General features: G+C 33.2%; 1 protein-coding gene across 1 annotated transcript in view; it reads right to left on the reverse strand.

Annotated features, from left to right (window-relative positions):
- The window catches only part of LOC138065021 (jouberin-like), a gene marked incomplete at its 3' end in the record, with an annotated part of 54,848 nt that overhangs the window by 33,035 nt on the left and 8,313 nt on the right, over window positions 1-13,500 (reverse strand). Inside the window, exons 4-12 of the mRNA XM_068929252.1 lie at window positions 11,321-11,931; window positions 10,591-10,757; window positions 9,546-9,765; window positions 8,612-8,804; window positions 7,075-7,170; window positions 5,653-5,847; window positions 4,318-4,470; window positions 2,070-2,202; window positions 971-1,094 (exon numbers count right to left, since the gene is read on the reverse strand). Coding sequence (XP_068785353.1) covers window positions 971-1,094; window positions 2,070-2,202; window positions 4,318-4,470; window positions 5,653-5,847; window positions 7,075-7,170; window positions 8,612-8,804; window positions 9,546-9,765; window positions 10,591-10,757; window positions 11,321-11,931 — 1,892 coding nt within the window. The remainder of the gene's footprint in view (window positions 1-970; window positions 1,095-2,069; window positions 2,203-4,317; window positions 4,471-5,652; window positions 5,848-7,074; window positions 7,171-8,611; window positions 8,805-9,545; window positions 9,766-10,590; window positions 10,758-11,320; window positions 11,932-13,500) is intronic.

Consider the following 13,500-nt stretch of genomic DNA (forward strand, 5'->3'; position numbering starts at 1 on the left):
AAAATTCTTATTTAATCTGTATCCAAATCAAAAATAAAATACGTGAGATAAACACCAAAATACTCTTTTTATTACTACGTACAGGTAGTAATCAGTGGGGGAAAACAGAACAAAACAAAACAATTCCACACATACAAATGTAACATTTAACAATTCTGGCATTTTAATTATGCAACTGCCTGAAGCATTACTAAGTTGCATGAGAGAAACAACAGACAGGAATCTGAAGAGCTAAAAAAAATCCCCAAAACCAAAAAATACAAAACAAACAAATAAAATATAAAAACTTATGAAGTTGAGGGTCATAATAAAATTGTGCAGTGTCATAACCATATTTTTCATGTTTTTTCTAGAGTTTTGAGGGTTTTTCTTTTAAATCTCAAACAAATTGAGATTTCAACATTAACAGTGCATTAAAGTATACTTTTTAATTATAGAGAAAAATAGATAAACGTTCTCAAAAATAATACCATCACATCACATTTAAAATAATTTAACTTGAATTGTTTAGGTATGTGTCCAGAAATTCAATAAACTACATATATATGCAACACGGCCAATTTAAATACATTATATGAATCTTAGCTTTTAAATTTTCTGCCTCATGTTCACATTTGCAAACTTAACACTGCATTCAAAATAGGAGAATTTCTTCAAAAATAAAATATTCCAAATGTCCCACTGATTTCTTGAAATATAAAGCCATTAATTTTGGTGCTGTGCTGTAGAATTAGATCCTATAGTTACTGGAAAAGCTTTACTCTCAAATATGTATACACTGAAGATTAATATAGTAAATATAGTATAAGTGACTGTAGATCCATCACAATTTTTATAACATTAGAAGTCACACTGCAACAATATCTTTAATTAAAACCTCACAGCACAGTTTGTAGTAACGCGCCACGGAGTGCACCACTTTCTTTTGTGTTTCTCACACTATTTGCCAGAACGTTTCAGTCATACTGACCTGACAGTGCCATCAGAAGATGCAGTAAGAAGGTATTGATCATCTTTTGACCAACAAAGATCATACACTATGTTAAGATGACCATAAAATTCTCTTAGGTACTGTCCAGAAGGAATTTCATACACTAGTGAAAATTTAAATAGAAAAATAAAAAAATGTGTAAGTATTTACAAGGGGTTGTATGCAATTATTAGTGCAATTTAGTTCAGTCTTAGGCTGAGCTTCTGCTAGCATAAGCAAAATATTTTCCTTCAACTTCTCATTGTCAGATATCAAATAGCTGCTGGATACACATGGACAGCAAGTGTATGCTTCCACCTAGTGGTTTAAGGATGTCAGTAACACATTAACCCTTAAACTTGGCCCACCTGGTTTAAATTATCAGAGCCAGATTGCAATTTTTTTTACTGCTACCTGAGCAGTCTTAGGAAAATATTAATGTAGAGATCATTTTCTGCTGCTGTGTAGTAAAGCAATATAATTTTACTGTACCTTGCATTTAAACATTTATTTTGCAATTAAAATATTGCTCTCTATAATATAATCTCAAAACTCTTACACTGGGTCTCAGTACTATGTAGTTGATGCATCTGTGAAAAACAGGCCCCAGTTAAAATAATATGGAATAGCTCCAGTTCCAAATGAACTGTACTGGAGCACCAAAAACAGCCTCCAGTAGTCTCTCTGGAGATGTCAGCATTCCCAGGTATCCAACTTTCATAAGAGGTTTAAAGAAAAAAAAAAAAGCAACAAAAAAACTTATATAAAACTCGGGGGGAGGGTAAGTTACTGAAAAATTATGCCCCTTAAAACCTTATTATCAGCAAATCTGTTTTTTGTGTGCAAACTGACTATTTCCATCAGAACTCTGTGCAAAAGCGCTATGATTTTGTGCCCTTGAGTTGCATGTACATTACCATGCACAAAAAGCCAACTGTTCAAGGTAGAACAACATTTTTGCTTAATGCTTAATGCACAGAACAATTTACTACACATAATTATAAAATAACATTCCTAAAAGAACTTAAAAAATATTCATTTTTCCTTTAATTCCAACCTACATGAATTATTGGGGTGGGGGGATGCATTTTTAACTTACAAATAATGGGATAGCCATTCCTTCCTGCACATGCTGCTGCCAATGTTTTCCCATCATGAGAGAAACGAATACAGAAACAGCCCATATCTCCTCCTCGCAGTGAAAACAGATGCTTGTTTGGTATGCGACAAACCTAGTTTTTCAGGTAAGAATTATGACTTCACAGTTATGAATACTAATTATCCAATGCTTAAAACACATTTGCAGCTCTTGACATGCATAGATTTTAAAGAGCTACTGATATCCTAAAGGGAATGTAAAACAAAAATTCAACCTTGTCAATTGACAGTTCTGCTGCATAACTTAGGCCCCATTTAGTTTGTGTATTAATTTCTGTTCCATTAGATGTTATTACTGATAAGTAACAATTTTTAAAAATCTAAAAAATCTAAAACCAAAATGATTTCCTTAATTTTAAGAGATGTTTAATAACAACTAGCCTCACCTTAATATAAGTTGCATAGTTAGATTGTAGGTCTATGGTGTTTAAGGAGTCCAAGCTCAATTTTTCTCACTACTTGTTGCAGTGTAACCTCAGAAAACTAACCATATGCAAACAAAACTTTGCTTTACCAAATCACCTTTGGCATTTTTCATCTAAATTTCAATTCCTATCTTTTTTCAAATAACCAGAGAAAAAAATACTTCCATACGCTTTTTCTCAAGAAATAAATTCAAATTTTGAAGGGAAATTAAGCTATCCAAACTAGTTACTTTACTATTTAACCTGAACTTTATATACTTTTAGGAATGAAATTGATTATGAACGGATTCAAAAAATAAAAGTAGATCTATGTAAATACATCTTGTTGGAAACTACATATGCAATTAAGCATTGCAATGCTTGTTAACGTCTAAAATGAAACATCACAACATTGAATCAATTTCAGGGTAGAACAAACCTTTTTTCCTTACAAGTCATGTAGCTATAATTCATATATAAAATTCATTTTATATGTATTATGTCATTAATATATACAACAAATTTATAATTCTATAGAGAATTTTGGGAAAGTAACATGTCATTCATTTATCTATATCTACAGAGACAGCGGAGTCTCAATGTGGAGTGCTTCTCTAAACAATAATTTACCTTTTAGGTCAATGTAAAAGTTACTGTAGTGCATATAAAGGAAATAATTTTGAGTAATTTTCATTTTTAAACAGAAATAAATGCCTTAACATTCTCTGGAAGAAAGATATATGCAACATCATGCTAATCTTACTGAAATTTTTTTATATGACAGCCAACAAAAAAATACATCATCATTACTACTCCGTTCTTCAATTTGTACATGAACTAGTATAAGAATAGATCAGCTGCGAAATTTTATTTTTATGATGGCAAGTCAATATTCTTAGGATCTTATTTCACTTAGTTTGTAAAACACAATCATTAGTAGAACGACAAAAATGTCATCTTGAGAAGTTTTCTGAAAAATAACTAACACTAACATAAATACATGCTTTAAGTGTTCTGCCATTTTTAATACAAAAATTTCCGTTGTAAAACTGGGAAATAACATGATGTCCATATATACTTAAATGTTCTTTATGAAATGATCTGTACAAGGTTTATGGTATGGAAAGAAAACAAAAATCAATATTCTCTTGTAAACAAATGTGCCTTGTGTAATAGGTTTATCATTTGAATTGTTATTGACCTGTGAACACCATTCAATAGAATAACGTGAAATCACTGTATGGACATTTTATGTGGGGTTGCAAAAAGATTCTCGCTTCATGATTGCTAATTTCCAACAGCGATTTGGGAGCTGGCATGAAGCCAGCACAACCTTCATAATAAGGGTCACCAAAATAATTCCTTCAGAATTCTGTTATACCATTAAAATATCTTTTCAGTGAGAGAATCAAAAAAAAAAAAAACCCCAAGAAACCAAACAAGAAAACACACGCATGAAGTCAAAATCTGAGTGATGCTTTTCTGTCTTAATGCCACTACCTGAATAGCCCTACTCGTTCAAATTCCTGGAAAATTTTGGAGAAAAGTCATGTGCCCATTCTGGGTAAAAATGGTTAAATCAACCACACTTGGTTTGGGCATGAAGCTAAGCCTCCTCTACCTATTTCTGAGGTTTTCTTATGTTTTATGTTTTGCTGATTTTTAAAAAATTTGTTTTAATGAACCACTGGCCTCCTAACACGTCCATCATAAATTTATAAACAGATACATTAAATTATTAAAAAAAAAAAAAAAAAAAAAAAAGACAAAACCAAAATGCTTCACCTGTCCAGGCAATCTCGTCCATTTAAATTGCTCTTTCTTCTCCTCTGGAAGAGGTTCACCTGTTTTTTTACAGCCTTCACTCTGAAGATCACAGAATGTTGTACTACCTTGTTCCTGCTGAACAGCCATCATAGAACGGAAAGAAGGATCAACCTTTAGGTAAACAAGATGAAACAGCAGGAAAAAAGTATTTTCAAAATGAACACTGTGGTATTTGAAAATTTAAGAAGTGCTTTTATCATGGAATCCACTGCAATTTCCTTTTTTTTTCAATATATACAGATGCAATCTCTGTAAGATATACAGACTGGAAAAAGCCTTACACATGAAAACTACGTAACAAGTATTTCATTTAATGTAATCAACAAGTCAGAAAGTAAACTGGGCTTCCAAAGTTGCGTCAATCAGATCGCATTAATGCTTTTTTCAAATACTTAATACTTTTCTATTTTTAGTAACTGTCCTGCTTGATAGAAATTACTAACACTTTGGTAAAGATGTTGTATAAAAAAAGCATTTTGGCATGTAAATGGTTCCAGTGGCATAAATCTACTATCTGCAAAACAAACAAAAATACTGCTTCAGTATTTTTCGTTCAAGATACCAGAAGACATTACTAGCTCTGTGTATTCAACAAACTACTTGCAAGCGTTGCCAAGACAAAAGAACAGGAGGATTGATAACATTTGTGATTTTAATTGTAGGTGAAGCATATACGCTTTCCAACATCCTTTAAGTCTGCTTACTAAACCTTAGCTAAGATTTAAAGAAAGCTTCAACGTATAGGAAACAATGCTATGAAATAACATAGCAGCAGTATGGCTGGCAGGCACAGAGGCCAGTGAACACCGGCAGCAGTTCTGATCACTTTCACAAAAAGTCTTTTTGGAAATGCTGTCAGGCAGAATTAACCATTTTGACTGCTTTCTTTCAGACCGACAGTCAGTAGGTATCCACTGTAGTGTGAATTACTCAGTCAGTTCCACTGACTAAAAAGTGAGGTTGGATACCTACTACGCAAGTAGAAATCAGTTTAGAAACTTCATTCAGTTGCCTATACGTAGGTGTCTGCTTTCATGTGAAGTGCTTCACTGTATCTGAGATATCCATTTCACATCTACTAGCCCATGCAGGTAACATGGAAGACCTGGACCCTTCTGGAGAGGCAGCAGGAGACTAGACAGGATCTGTAAAAAGCTAGTTATATACTAGCTATCTGATATCATATATATGATATAGCTTTTACATAAATGCATATACATATACACATACACACAACGGCTATAATTACTAGCTTTTGCAGAAGAATTTCATGTATATATATATTTAACTTACATGATCTGGCAGTTTTATGCCTCTTACAGTTACATACAAAGTTGATGGGTAACGGTTTCTAGGACATTTTGCCCACCACTCATAAATCTCAACAACATTCGAATGTGACCTGGTCCTTGGAGGTCCTGGAGGCGGGTAATACAATTGTAGACGCAGTTTTCTGTCAACATTTAGAACTCCATTCGCACCTACAAGCTGAAAGGGTGATTAAAAGAGAAAACATGTGTTAACACAAAGTTAACAAAAGTCATTTATTATTATTAACATCAAATAACTACAGTCTAAATTCTGAAATCCACTTCCCTTTGGGGAAATTTACTATTCCTGAAAGTGGTAATGAAGTAAGCATGCATTAAATATTCCCATGAATAAACCACTAAGATTAAAGCTCAGAACACAGCCTGGATGTTATCTGGATGTTTCTGCTTTAACTGATACAGGTGAAAAGACAAACGCAAAAACAGATGCAATAGTAATAAACAACAAGCCATTATTTTAGTTGTATTTGTGAGTTGGAAATTCATGCATCTGTTCACTATTAGGCTGTGCTGAATGCCCAGATGCACAGTCCCCATCAATATACACCCAGAGAGGGGATTCCAAACCCCTGACTCCTGAGACTCATCTTGATTTGAGATGAGAAGACACTCAGTCTATAATGATCTGGAGGTCCCTACCCCTTCGCCAAAGCTCACAGTCAGTTAGCTTCCCTAGTGTGTCTCCTGCTTTAGACCGGTCAATGGCTGTCAAGATCTACTATCCACAGGGACAGGTGAAAATGAACAACCCTCAGGCAAGTTAAAGCATGAAGTATCTTGTCAGCTCCCAATGGCCAATCAGCTGGCACATCCAAGCCTCTCCTAGAAGGGGAAAAAGGTACATGATGTGCAGGCTAAACAGCCTGTATCTCATCGCTGGATCATTTCAAACTTTGCAACTAGAAGTGACAGGCATTTTATAATTAGTCTGGGGAGTCTTTTCAAAGACTGGTTAACTAAAAATGGCACTAGAATACAGAACAGTTGAAGTAAAAATATCAGCAAATTAGTCCTTTTCTTTGCAGAGACAGTCTCAGGAACACAAAGAAAACCTGCAGGACATTTAGTATTTCACCCAATTATATTCCTCAGTGTATTTGCTAGTTTTTTACCAAGTTCTACACTCAATGAAAGAAGAAATCTTATACTTTTCCTTCCTTGAAAGACATACATTCCTTACTGTCAGACTTGCTTTCTGTACTGTGAACTTTACTGGGGCAGGGAAGCAGAGGGAAAGAATAAACAGCCAAGCAAGCAAGGATTTGTTTTTCATGTCTGTTGCTTGGAAATATTCAAAACATTTTCCCACTTCGAGTTATTTTGTACATATAATTTAATAAAAATGTTTGTAATTTTTGTTTCTTTATTTGAATATTTACATTACCTTTAGAAATGCCCAACAGATTTTTCGGAAACCACATTCCTGAACTCGTACTTCAGAGTTGGCTCTTACTTCATTCATACTTAGAAAATCAAGGATCTACAAGCACAGTGTGAATATAAATATATTTCTAATGAATACATAACTTCATGATAACAAAAAATACTACTGAAAATATTCTAGATGTGATTCATTAAATTAAGCAGATTTCAGTTCTAGACAATTACAAAAACAGTACGTCTTCCACACAAGCATACAAGGATACAAATAGCAGGCCTTTTTGCATTTGTCTGATGGCTATAACCTATTTTTAAAAAAGATCATAAGCGAGTCTTTAAAAATTATTCATGCTTCCCACTTTATCATTAAGAAAAGGAAAAAGTTGCTAGGAAAGAGACATTGTTCACTGATTTCATGTGTAATTTTCATAAATCCTTTATAGTTCGCCAAAGCAACTGTATGTTTACCTAGCTAAAAAGGGCAAAGAATTAATTTTCCTTTCCTAATGTCATGAGCTATGACCAAGTCTTTTTAGTTTTTCTGGTCTGTAATGAGACTCTTTGGATATTTAGCCACTCCTCGAAGTCTACATGGTATACAAAAACTTGGAATCATGCTATCTTCAATTCTGTATTTCAAAAATCACACCAAAGTCAAATAACAGGCTGTCAGTGCAGTCATACTTTTGGTTCCAACATTAACATTGTTTCCGTGAAGACTCTTTAAACACAACTGTAATTACTTTTGTGCTAAGCAATCAGAGACTTCTCTTAATTCTATAAACGTGTTCATTTATGAATATCACAGAACATAAAGAAACATCTGGCAATATTGCATTCAAAGTATTTGAAACACAAATAACATGGAATGAAAATATATTTATTGCACAAGGTTTCCATTTTCATGTAAACACTGCAGAACCCCTCTCGTATAGACTGTTTATAAATACTGAAATATTTAAGCTCAGAAGTATGTTGAAAACACACCTCACAATTTTTCCTATAAACACAAATTTACTGGGGGCCAAAGTAACAATTACTGTTTAAAGAACAGGAGAGGAAAAGCAGATGGCTACAATGTTAGCGGAAAACAATACAAAAGCTTCTCATTGGTACAAGAAAAAAAGAGGTGTTGCTACAGAAAGATAAACTCCATCTTTTAGCTGCTGATGCTTAGGCATCTCTTCATATTTCAAGAATGTGGAAAAGGAAAGTTGTATGCTTTCTCTGTGGTGTCACGACTCCTGATTTGGAACAATCTTAACAGTCTTCCCCAGAAGTTTCTCAAATGAGTCAATAAGAACGGTCCATCCTCCTTACTATTACCAAAACAGAGTTTCTTAAAGTAGTGGTTATTAGCATTAACTAGCACCACTATTATTTTCTGGCATCTCCACTTAATGCTTTATCTTAAAAAGCTACGCTATATAATCCCGTATAACTGAAAAAGAAAACTAAGTCAGTTAAATACATACTATTGAAGAAGCACAGGCAGAAAATTATAACATGTGAAAATCTGATGTAAAATATTTAATCCTTACCTCAAAGAAGAGAATTATCATAGGACTTTCTTCAGTATTTTGAATAAAATAACTAAAACGCTCATTAAATATGACTTGCTCCTCCCACTCCGGAAGTGTTGATTTAAACTGTCTGAAATCATATGGTTGCGTCATAATAGGAAGAACGTGCTCTATTCGTTCTTGTTCGTAGTAAGATGCAACTTTCCTCTTGCTGTTCGAAAATTTCCAAAGAGTTACATTGGTTATAATGCCTTAAAAAAAAAACACTTCAAAAAAAAAAACAAACAGTATTTCCACTTACTGAAAACAAAGAAACATACAAGTTGCGTTCACTTGATTTTAGAAAGAAATTCCTAAAGCTACCCAAAATGTAAGGCGATTGACCATGTATGCAGAAATAAGAAAGGCTGAAGAACAAAATCTTAACAATTAAGTTACTGTAACGTAACCAAATTTGTGCAAAATGATCCTGGTGGAGTATACTGTATGAATTCTGTAAAATTTGGTTTGCAGGATACCTATAAAAAATGAAACAAGTGCAGTGAAGTGATCAGAAATATGGAGAATTAAATTTCATTTCAGCATTTTAAAAGTGCTTTTACAAAAAAAGGCAAATGCTATTTATGCCACATGAGTTTTGCTTACTTATTCTCATCTTAGCTTCTAAATATTTTGAGATTTAGGAATTCTTCTCTCTGGAAAGAAGACAGAATGAAGCATGCTGCAAAAGTGTGAACCTTGAGATCAATACTGTAATGCAGAGCATTTACAAGTGCCAAGAAAGAAAAGAGGAATATCACTAATTTTCTCTTAGATATAAATTATCAGAGATGTAGAACCTAATGAATGACCTTGCAAGCTCAAAATTCAGCGCTACTTTCATATTTTCTAGGGATGAATCAATGTGTATAAGAATCATTGACAACAGAATCAGTTTATTTAAAAAAGTCACCTATGATTCTTCTTGACGTATAGGCCAGTTCTCTGATCAACGATATGGATTTTAACCATAGGATGAGACACGAGGAGATCAGTTTTGAGTCGATCAGCTCGATGGATATAAACTCCCAACACAAGATCATCATCACAACCCAATTTAGACTGAGTTGAAATTTCTGAACTGTTCATTTCCTCTACATTTTCTGCAGCAACTTCTGTGTTTTCTTCTAGAGCTAGGAGTGAAGTAAATAGAGGTTACCATGTTCTGTTACGGACAGTTAAAAGTATTTTCTCAGCAATCAACAGTAAAGCAATAATATTTCATGTGTTCTTTATGTAATAGGCTAAAATAAAATCAGCAAAATTGCAGTATTTTATACTGCAATTATTTATGCAGCATTGTATATTTATTTTATGAATAAATGTACAAACGAATATGTATTAATTCATATAACGTATTTCTACTGACAAATTTTTTTTAAACCTAAACTCTTTCTCTTAACTAATACAGGTTCTTCTCCGCCACGATGACTTAAAATCCATATAGTTCAACATCCTGTCACAGACAGTAGCCTGTAATAGTTTCTTAAGAAAAACGTAAGAAACAAGATATGTATCAACTCATGCTCTCTCTAGTGCATCTTCCCTGAATCTACCAAACATTGTTTTAAGAACTGCCTGAGTTAGATATTACAGTGAGGGCACTAACAAGATAATCAGAATATGCATTTAAGTACTACGCTGTAAAGCTGGTATATATTAAGCATAATATATTATTATGATGCTCAAAAACAATTTTAACTATTTATCAATTTCAAAACTATTTGCGATAAATGAATTCTCATTATTTTATACAAGTACATCAAATTGACTTACTTAGAAATTAACCTCAGAACGGGGAAGCACAAAAATATAATTAAGTAAAGGAAACAAAGTATCATCAACAACAGTCTCAGTCACTTCTGTGTTACTACTAGGTTACAATGTGTTTTAGAACCAAAAAAAGGAAAAAAGTCTTGGGTAATAAAACACACCATTCTAACATTTTGATGGCAAACCTTTTTTAGTTTTCCTTTTAACCTTCTTTGCTTTAGGTTTCTCTTTTTCCATGCCTTCCTCCAGTTTCTGTCCTTCCGGTGTAAACAGTCTTTCCAGTGACTGATTTTCATTATCATCTTCTGCTGGATATTGCGGATAATGCTGCAGCTCTGAGAGGGACATTGCACTGCAATGTAATGGATTACTATCAGCAATTATATTGTATTGCCTATATGGATACAATTACTCATTATCATTGTTAATCTATTTGAAACTTTCTCCTTACTTCTCCAACTCATAATCTATTTATCTTCAAAACGTAACCTTTCTCTCATCTTTTTTCATTTCTCTCCCCTCTGTTTCCTACTAATTTTCAGATAATTGTAGTACTATTCATGTGAATAAAGCTAAGCCAATTGCTTTTTGCTGAATCAGGGCCATCACTCATCACCAACAAAACATGCATAAAATTGTTTTAAATTAGTTAAGAGATGATTTCACAGGAAATAAACGTCAAATAGTAATGGAGGGTATTTTTGAAAAGGTAAAAAGAATCTGTAAGTTAAGTTATGAATTTTGGCAGCGTTCTGAAACAGCATTAGGTAGTAAAATTTTTTCTATAATAGAATCACCTAGTCAGTTCCTCACTTGGAAAATACGAATAATTTATCGGAGAGCTTTTGCCTATCTTAAAACAATGTGCAACACTGCGAAAGATTTAAAATCATTGATTACAGTTTATGATGGTACCTTGTTTCAGCTTCACATAAAACTGGCATTTCTTTCTTCTTTTTCTTCTTTTTGCCCACTTCACTGTTCAATACAACTTCATGGCTTTGAATAGTGGAGGTAAATTCAGACATCTGTTCTTTAAGTTTCATTCTTATTTTCTTTTTAATTGCATTTGCCTCATCCTCAGCTACGTGCATCTGATAGGCTTGAATTAGCTCTTCCTCCTCCTCTAATTCAGTTACATTTCTTGCTTCAGTCAAGGAATTTTTTATCTTTCTATCACCTTCTTGATGAGGTACATCTGTTTGTGATTTACTTTTTGTTTTTTTCTTTGGAAAATCATTAATCTTTTTTTCAAAACTCTCCAACTTAGCTTCACAGAATTTTTCTTCCTCATTAAATTGTTCTTGTAACAGGGATTTCTTTTTCTTCTTGTTAGACTTTGGTTGCTTGTTCTCCTCTCCACTAACAACATCATTGTTTATTTTCTCTGCAATTGAGGCTTTTTCTCTCAGTTTATTTTTTGTAAATCGAGGACTCTTTTCTTCAGGATTATACGTGTTGTTTATGATTACTTCATCGTTCCCACTCGCTTTAGCTAGATCAACATTACTTCTAAACGTGTCAAGCTATAAATAACAATATAAAACATACTTGATACTAAAAATTACATTCTAAGGATAAACATAGTACTTTTGTATGTTACATTAAACAAAGTAAAATAAAACCAAACATTAATTGCTTTCTTGTTTAGAATTAACAAGTGGCAGATTGAAAAGCAACAGATATTTCATACTTAAAGAAAAAAAAAAGTTTCTATTTGGGCACTTCATCCTGATTGTTGCTTTGCTTTTTTTTAAACAACTTATATGTACATCCAATAAGAAGAAAAATCAACTCCATAAAGATATGCTAATGTTTTACACTATGGAAGACTTGAAAATAACATGCACCACCAAAATAAATATTTACATCCATTCAAAATGCAGGTTAAAGGCAGGCTCCAGGCTCAGTTGCTTGGACTCTACTGAAAGCTGCCTGCCAAAGTTTGACACTCAAATCACATTAAAAAGGGTTAAAATTAAAAAATTGATTTAGAACATTTTCTAGAAAATCTATAAAGCTGAAAAAAACATTATATTGCCAGTAGATTGGCAAAAAATAGTCAATTTAAAGCCAGTCCAGTAAAAACAGCTAAGATTAATTTCAGTTAATACATCTGTCTTTACATTCCTTCTGTCCATTTTTTGTGGGTTTTAGAAAACACATCGTAAACTCTCCTCCCTCCTTACAGGTTTGTTTCCCTGTTACTCCACGTAAAATGTCCAAACAACACAGCAAGTAACTAAGATATAAACTCATTCTATAAAGAGCTTGAAACACGGATCTCTGCTCTTGCACAGACTAAGTCACTGAGGTTCATTTACTCTGTTGTCTTAAAACTCTCTGGAATCTTGAGGTGAAACATTAATACAAAGGCTTTAAAATATTAAGAATGCAAATAAAAATAAATATACCTTCAAGAAGTTGGAGAAAATATTAATTATCTACATTCAATCTTTTCTTCGCCAAGACCTTCCTCCTCCGTCAATAAACATAAATGTCTTCCCAGTCTACCTCGGATTTTTCTCCCATTTTTGGAAGCATGTTAAAAATGGGCAGAATTCAAGACTCCTTTTGTACTTTTTCACAAACACTGAACAAGAAGGCTATCATTGGCATTTCTTGAATGAATAGCCTACACACAATGTAAAAATCATGTTTGTCTTGAACAGTTTTAAAAAGGGAACAATATACAAAAAGGAATATGTGATCACAAAAATCTACAAACTTAAAAGGGAAGAAAACACTATTTGACAGAAAATAAAGCTACAATGGCAATGACACTTTGGGGGATCCTGACTTAAAAATGTACACCTGTCCAGCAGTGAGAATGATATGCCTGATTAAGAAGTACACGCTATATGCAAGTCATCATCTCCATAATGTATTCCTTACATTATCTTAGCCTGCATTATAATTATTTTAGCCTAAGAACCTTCGTTATTATTCTATTTTACTCACACCTGAAATTTGAAGAGAGAGTGTGTGGGCATTAATGGAGGTATTATACCTATTGAAAGATAAGGTAGGAAAAGGAAAGTAAAGTTTCGAATGTTTCGAATAACAACAGAGAAGGAAGAAATCAAAGTAGTCTA

The sequence above is a fragment of the Struthio camelus genome, unplaced genomic scaffold (assembly GCF_040807025.1).
Source record: "Struthio camelus isolate bStrCam1 unplaced genomic scaffold, bStrCam1.hap1 HAP1_SCAFFOLD_154, whole genome shotgun sequence".
NCBI lineage: Eukaryota > Metazoa > Chordata > Aves > Struthioniformes > Struthionidae > Struthio > Struthio camelus.